This window comes from Ahaetulla prasina, chromosome 10 (genome assembly GCF_028640845.1).
Source record: "Ahaetulla prasina isolate Xishuangbanna chromosome 10, ASM2864084v1, whole genome shotgun sequence".
Lineage (NCBI taxonomy): Eukaryota > Metazoa > Chordata > Lepidosauria > Squamata > Colubridae > Ahaetulla > Ahaetulla prasina.
In genome coordinates, this window is record NC_080548.1 from 33,932,125 (window position 1) to 33,939,976 (window position 7,852).

The window sequence follows — 7,852 nt, forward strand, 5'->3', positions numbered from 1 at the left end:
AAGTGCTCATTGTTGCAAGGAGTGCCAGATAAGAGAGCGCCGTTCTTGGCAGCCCCCCCTCCCCCCTTTCAAAAATACTGGTTCTTGCCAGATTGCTAATTGGCCACTTACCACAAAGGTTGCGCTGCAACCTCCTTCGGATTGTGAAGGAGAAAAGCGGAGGTCAGAGGCTAGAAATAGCAGCCAGCCCGTTGCCTCTGGAAAGCAAAGAAGCGCTCGCTGCCCGGGGAGAGGACCGGGATCCAGGCAGGATAAAAGGGGACCGCAGGGGCTGCCCGCTCTCCACCTGAGAGGGAAGCCGTCGTGGAAACTACGAATCCCAGCATGCCCCAGCCTCCCTTCCCCCCCCCCGCCAGCTTGCCTGGCTATCCTCGCACAGCTGACGGATCCAGCAGCAGTGGAGGAAGACAGGAAAAAGTGGGGGGAGTCAGGGAGGCGGGAGGCGGGAGGGGGAAGGAGGGAGCCTGGGCAAGCGTGCAGCCGAATGCAGTAGTCGGGCGCGCCATCTCGCCGCGCCTCCGCCTTCTCTCGCAGGCACGATGCTTGCGGGGACGGCCAACGGGAGGGGGGATCCGGAGCTGCGGACAGAGGCCCGGGACCGCTACCGAGGACGCCTAGTCTATGATGTGGAGCGCACCGCGGGGGCTGCTCCTCGGCCGGTGTAGGGCGCCAGAGCCAGCGGCGATCGAGCGGCACGAAGCCCCAGCCAGAGCTGGCCGGCCAGGTAAGTGAGCGATAAGCAGGTGAGGCCAGCGCGATGCAGCCCCACCCCCCGTGCCCAGGTAGCTGCCACCTGGCAGGCCCGGATTCCCCCACCCACCCACACACACACATATCTCTTTGTCGGGCGAGGGGAACGTGCGGGGAGCAGCAGCCGCGGAACCGAGAAAGTCCCAATCCCGTCAGCTGTCTCGGGACCCCTCCTCCCCGTGGTCGGTCGCGCCGTCCTGAGCGAGCGCTGCTTCTCCATGTCTTGCTCGGGGGGATGGCGCCGCGCAAACGTAAAGCCTCTTTCTTATCCAGCCGGGAGTGGGATGCCCTCAGCTGGGCTGCAGGCGGGCGGCCAGGGCCAGCCGCAGGAGGCCTCGCGGCTTGGCAAAAGACAAACGGACGAGGAATCAGATTCCTTTGCAGGGACTGCAGCGCCGGGAGCGGATGCCTTTCCCTGGACCTTAAGAAGATTCCCGGGGCAAAGAGTCCTGCCCCCCGCCCGCTGGGAAGATGCGGCCTCAAGAACCTGGGGCGCCCCCTAGCGAAGGGCTGAGAAACGGGGCTTTGGCTTGAGCTGCTGCTAGCCTGTCAACCTTGCTGGCTGGAGGCAGACAGACTCCATGGTCCCAGGCTGCAGGGACCACGAGAACTGCAGTGCCCGCACTCCAGGATCTGCCCACTGGCCCCCAACCCCTTCTGGATGGCCGTATTTGACTACAAGGTCCCAGCTCGGGGGATGTTGGCTGGTGGACAGGGAAGCTCCAGGAGAGAAGTATTTCCCCCAGCAATTACGTGTCCAGTGACCCCAAGTATGCCCAGGTCCCTGCCCCCTTGGAAATCCCCTTCCGGGAACTGGAGCTGGACGAGATCATTTGGTGTGGGGGGCTTCAGCAAGGTCTACAAGGGGCTGTGGCGAGGAGAAGAGGTAGCTGTGAAGGCCACCCACCAGGATCCAGAGGAGAAGCTCGCTGTGGCAGTGGAGAATATGCGTCACAAGGCCCCAATATTATTCAGCTGAAGGCGGTTTGCCTGAGCCCTCCCAACCTCTGCCTGGTGATGGAGTATGCCCGCGGAGGGACGCTCAACCAAGCCTTGGCAGGCAAGAAGGTCCCTCCTCAGATCCTGGTCAACTGGGCAGTGCAGATTGCACAGGGCATGAACTACCTTCGCCAGGGAGTCCTGGTTCCCATCATCCATCAGGATCTCAAGTCCATCAACAGTAAGTCACCTGGGTGGAAGACCTCTGGTGGATGCAAGATTGTATTATTTAGCCCCCCACCCCCACCTTCGTGTTTCAGCCCCCTTGGTCCTCCCAAACTTTCTCCCTTCTAGGCTGGCGGCTCCACTGATCCCCAGGCCCACAGGGGTTTGAGCCCTCCAATGACTCTTCTCCAGGAGTTAGAGGAGGTTTTTAAGGAGAGATTGGACAACCGTTTGTCTAGAATGGTCTAGGGTCTCCTGTTTGAGCAGGGGGTTGGACTAGAAGACCTCCAAGATCCCTTCCACTCTCTTATTCTGCCTGTGACATTTGGTTGCTGCCAGTGGCCCAGCAAACCGTTCTCTTCTCTCAAAGCATGGTGGCTGGTACCTGCTCTTATTCATGGCCAGTTAATTAGTAACTCACTATTTGTTGTCATTTCTCCCTTCTGGCTCTGAGCACCTTGTCCAATTGTGTGTCCCGCCCCACTTCCAGTCCTCCCTCTGGGTGCCAAGAGAGAAGGACCAGAGGACTGGACTGGGCCCCATGAAAGGGCTCCAGTGACTCTGAGCCTTTGTGGCCTCAGGCCTCGGCACAGAGTTTGCAAACCAAAGTGTCAAATGCAGCCTTGGAATAGATTGGATGCTCTCTAGTATGTATATATGTATATATGTATGTATGTATTTTTTTATTTTTTTATTTATTATTTATTTATATCCCACCTTTCTTATTTTTGTTTGTACAAATAGCTCAAGGCAGTGAACATGTTCAGCACACCTTCCTCCTCCTCCTATTTCCCTCACAATAACAACCCTGTGAGTGAATTGGGCTGAGAGTGAGTGGCTGGCCCCAGGTCACACAGCTGGCTTTCGTGGAGAAGGCAGCACTTGAACTCATGGTCTCATGCTTTCTAGCCCCTGACCACTAGGCCTAGGTTGCTCTGAAAACATCCCCTCCCCCCACACTCCGCTTGTCCCTTTTGTGGACATGGTGTGATGTAGAAGAGTTTCTTTGCTAGGACTGCTGCTCCCAATTGAGCCAGACTGCAGCCACCCACCCACCCACCCACCCCATCACGGGGCAGAGCCAAACCCAGCACCTAAGCCAGTGGTGAAATCCAGAGTTTTTTACTACCGGTTCTGTGGGTGTGGCTTGGTGGGCTACTACTTGGTGGGCTACTACTCCTATAGTGTGGCCATGAATAAGCTGATGCTGCCCATCCCTTGCACATGTCCTGGACCCTTTGCCCGCCTCCTGGAAGGTGAGACGGAGGCTCCCAGCTGTGGCAGGGCACTGCCAGTTCTGGGAGGGGTCTCCCACTCCCTACCATGCAGGAAAGGGGAAGGGCAGGGCAGCCCTCTTCCTCTGACATGGTCCCTTTCCCTGCTTCTCTCTATGCCAGCCGCTGCTCTTATGTACCGCTCTGAGGCCAACATCCAGGATACCCTTGAAACAAATGCTGTCCACCTGGTGAAACTGGGCGAAACTGGGCCATAACATTTGAGCCCCCCTTCCCTCCACAGGGCCTGCCCTCACACATTAAGCCCGGCACTTTCCTTGGCTTTGCTCTGCAGAATGCTGGCACCCAGACCCCCATGCCCGGCTGGACTTCGGCAGGATCCTGGGGCAGCTGGTGGCCATATAGCAGTTGTCCCTCTTTCAGATGCTCCTGGGTCCTTCCAGTCACTGCAGCGGGACTGGAAGATGGAGATTGTGGGGCTCTTCCATGATCTGCGCACCAAGGAGAAGGTGACCCCCCCATCCGCCATGCCCTGTCTGGGCCTCGTCAGTCCAAGAATTTAGGTTGGGCAGCACTGCTCCCACCTCCCGCTGTGAAATGCAAACCACATCAACCTCTCTTCAGGTGAAGCTTGGGTCGCCAGTCCCTCCACCCTGGGTGGGAGGTAGGCAGGAAGCACCAGGCGGTGGTGGCTGAATCACTTGTCTCTCGGCTCGTCTAGGTTTTGAGCACAAGATCACAGGGCAGGCGTCCCCCAGCCTTGACTGGCAGAAAGTGCTAGGGGCCCCCAGACCCCCAGGAAACCCCGGCCTCATCCATCTGCGGGCCATTCACCATGAATCCCACAGCCACCGGATCTGCTCTGGGAAGGGCCAGCACTGCAGACACCTGCATGTCGGGCGGAGCAAATGTTTCCGAGGAGCAGGTGGGAGAGATCTAGGGAGGGAACCACCACAGGGCCCCACTTGTTATGCTGGGAGTCTGGCAAAGTTGGCTAGGCCACTTTGGGGGATGGAGGTTCCATTGATTGAAAGATCCCTCCAGTTCAGCTGATGCCCTGAGGACCTGGTAGAGCTGGGACTCCCTGAAGCCCCCGGGGAAGGGTGATTGGAGGTGGTGCCGCAGGGGTAGAGGACCACTGCTCAAAAGCCGCTTCCCCATCCCTGGTTTTGCAGTGACCCCCTTGGATGGAAACCAGATGTGGGGCCGAAGTAGCTTGGCCAAGGAGGAGGAGCCAGTGGGGCCCAAGAAGGAAGGGCGGATGGGGGGTGGGGGGGCTGAGCTCCACAGTCCACAAACAGAGACTTGGTGAGAAGGACAGATATGGGGCCAGGTGGCTCCCAGAAGCTTGGCTGGAGAGGCTGGAAGTGGATGGTGGCAGACTGAAGCCGCCGTGACAGGATGTCCTGTGTGGGAGAGCCTGGGATGGTCATGGTACGCCTTCCTCACCTGCACCAGCTGAAGTCCCTGGCTCAAAGCAATAAACAGTGCTCATCCAGTGCACCCAACTTGGGCAAATCCCCCAAGCATGTGCCCCTGGCAGTGGACTTTTCCAGCCTCATGGGAATGGTAGGCTGCTCCCCTCTACCCCAAGAGCCACCTTCTGCACCCCTTTCCCCAGCAGCTGAGAGCCGATCCCTCAGGCGCAGATTTCTGGGCATAAGCAGGGTGCCTCGGAATGGCTGCACGGTCCTTTTGTAGCCCTTAACTTAAGGGCCTGAGATAGTTGCCATGGATTTGGTCCTGCACTTCTTTGAAGTTCTCCTGTCCCTGTTGGACTGTCCAAGAATGAAAGTCCGAGTTGGGTTGATCAGCGATGATTTAAATGATTGATGTTTCCAATGTGGATGAACCTGAGCAGGGGAAACCTCAGTGGAGGCTGAAATGAGTAGGGGCTCCTCACTGTGCTTCCTTCCCCACATCTCAGCTTTAGCAGGGCAGGGTGGGGAAAAATGTAGACAAGTGTCTAGAGCCCCCTGAAGCAACAGCAAGGGGGGGCTGCTGCACGAGTTTGCAAATGTGAGCATGTGTGCATGCGCATATGTGCGTATGCTTGCGCACACCTCCTCCATGCATGCACAGAGCTTTCTGCGCATACACAGAGAGTCAAAAACAGGATGTAATGACGTCCAGGCAGGTGGGTGGAGCCTCCCATAGCCTGCACTACAGGTTTGCCTGAGCCAGATAGAACCGGCTGAATTTCACCACTGGGTTGCTGCCTAGGAAGCTGTGTTGGTCATGCCACAAAATCTGCCTTCCTTTTCCTTTGCCTCCCCCAGAACAGCTCACCGAGAAGAACGCCTCCCCCCCCACTCCAGCCATACTCACTCCTAGGAGTCCAGTTGCAGCTGCTGCCACCCACTGCCGAGGGACCCAAGCAGGCTTCAGCCACTGGGCATTGTCGCTGCCACAGTGACCTCATCCTGCTGGGCTGCACATCAATTTTGGCTTCCCTTTTGCTGGGCATGGAGTTGGCTGAACTGTCAGGCGATGGGCCAAGGCTGCCCCCACCTCCCGGGTCACCCAGCAGAGTCACCCTACTGTCCCTTTCTGACAGCAACTCCACCAAGTTGCTTCTGCCTTCTGACACGGAAGATGGCCCCCTGGATGAGCAGGCCTCGCCCCCAGAAAGCCCTACCTGCCTTCCCCAGTGGAGTCCCCTGGTGGACATGGCAGTAGAAGGCTTTGAGAAGGACCCTACCAGCCACTCGCCCCACCCACCCACCCACGTGACTGCCACACAGGCCCTGAGCCAAATGCACCGCCAGACACCATCCGAGGGAGCTCCCCAAGCTGGGTCCTGGCCATCCAGGTGGGCATCAACTGCAGTTGAGGTGCAGGCTAAAAGGACGCAAGGCTGATGACCGCAGAAATGAATCCCGAGCATGGAGGGGCTTCCCAACTCCACCTGAACTTCCAGGGGTCTTTCTGACCTATCCTGGCTCTGGGAAGAGGGTGGGGATGGGGCGCTGTTGGCAGTTCAGAGGCTAAAAATGAACCACCTGGCTGCTTTGAGGCAAATAACTCGGTAGGGGTTGGGGATCGACTTCCACACAAAACAGAGCCTTCTGCCCTCCACCATCTTGGTTTTTCTCCCTCCAGGCTGCCAGGAAGCCCTGCCTTTTTTAGCTTCCCTAGATCCTCACTTGCTCTCCACTGTCCAAGCCGCCAGCCAGGACACGAAGCAGTTCAGTCCAAGTGCCACTGCAGTGCGGCCTCCGCAGACACTGATCTTTACACCTCTACTTGGACTGACCTCACCTGGACCCCTGGAAGCTCATCTCCCTGGGCCGAATCCCGAGGGCAACCCTCTCCCCAGGAACTCATGAGTCCTGCCAGACCCTTCTGGACGTGAATGTGGGCGGGCAGCCCCAGGACAGCATGGTAGCCCTTTGTCAGGCACAGCCATGTCTGTGCAGCCTGCAGGCTGACATTTCTCCCTGACCCACAGCCTCACTGGCCCCTGGAGGACCCTTTGTACTCCAGGACGTCCTTGGGAGGCTGAGGGAATGGGCCGGCTTTGGGCTCCAAGGACCCTGAGGGGAGCTTGTGTCCAGGGGGGGATGCTGGGCTGACTAACCAACTGGAGGCTGCTGGATTTTTGGGCTTCTGTGATTGATTGTTTTTAAAGAAAAGGTGTGTGAGAGAGAAGGACAGTGCCTGCCTGACCTGCTTTTGCTGGGTTCCTGCCTCATTTAAGAAGGGGCAAATGCCATTGTGCGATGGCACCTTTGCCCTTGCTCTGAACTGTGGTATCAGTATTGCATGATCTTCCTACAGGCTTCCCACTCCAACAGTTCTGCAGGGCAGGCTCACTTAGGCTACTGAAGAGCTCCCAGCCCTTCCCTTCCTGCTCTCCCTCAAGCTTTCTGCCCCATGTTTGTCAGGTGAGTTTAAATTTCTAAGTGAAAAACAGAAATTGGTTTCACTTTCCAAGGAGGTCTCTGAGACCACCCCTAAAGCACAGAAATAAAACAGAGGAGCTACAGCCGAAGCTCACAGGACCTTCCAGAGAGGGGAGCGTGGCATACCTGGGCAGACCCCCTTAGCCAGCCTTCTGTGAGAAGGTCTCCCCATGCCAAGTCTAGACCCTGCCCCGAGGGATGAGATGGTTACACTGAGGCAAACTGCTCCAACTGTGGCAGGATAGCCAGGAGACCCCCAACTCCCAGGTTCTGGGTGCATAGAAGGGCTGCACCTTCACCCACACATGAAGGAAGCCTGGCTGCCTTTTCTGAATGCCTAACCCCAACCGGGGCTTCAGCATCACAGAAGGCAGCAGTCAAAATTGGGCCTTTTGCTAGTACTTGGAAGTGGGGGTAAAGGAAGCCAGGAACTGAGCAATGGGGAGCAGACCATTGATAGCTCTTCTCCCAGTTAGCATTGCTGTCCTCTGTATGGCCCTGGCACAAGGAAGCTGCACCCCATTTCCCCCTCCCCAGCCAACCCCCAGGGCCTTCCTGCATGGTGGCCAGAGGGCAAGGACCAGCCTGTGCCTTCAAATGGTTTGCTGTTTGGCTGAAGAAACCCCAATTCACAAAGAAGGACCGGGGGGTCTGCCCAAATATTTTCTGCCCATCAGCACTAAGAGGAGGCTGGGTGGGATGCCCGTGGCAGCCCCTCTCCCCAGAACTGATTTATTTAGGTGGTCAGGAACCACTTTGTGGATCCAGAGGGATTTTGAGATCATCTTATGGCACAAA

The 7,852-nt window shown here is 57.5% G+C and overlaps 1 protein-coding gene and 1 pseudogene across 1 annotated transcript; both read left to right on the plus strand.

Annotated features, from left to right (window-relative positions):
- Positions 1–1,331: 1,331 nt before the first annotated feature.
- LOC131204874 (mitogen-activated protein kinase kinase kinase 10-like) lies at positions 1,332–3,712 on the plus strand (annotated as a pseudogene).
- A 34-nt stretch (positions 3,713–3,746) lies between these two features.
- On the plus strand, positions 3,747–7,836 carry LOC131204273 (mitogen-activated protein kinase kinase kinase 10-like). Its single transcript, XM_058195364.1, has 2 exons — positions 3,747–4,074; positions 5,429–7,836. The coding sequence occupies exons 1-2, from the start codon at positions 3,985–3,987 to the stop codon at positions 6,008–6,010; spliced, it is 672 nt and encodes a 223-aa protein (XP_058051347.1). The 5' UTR covers positions 3,747–3,984; the 3' UTR covers positions 6,011–7,836.
- Positions 7,837–7,852: the final 16 nt, after the last annotated feature.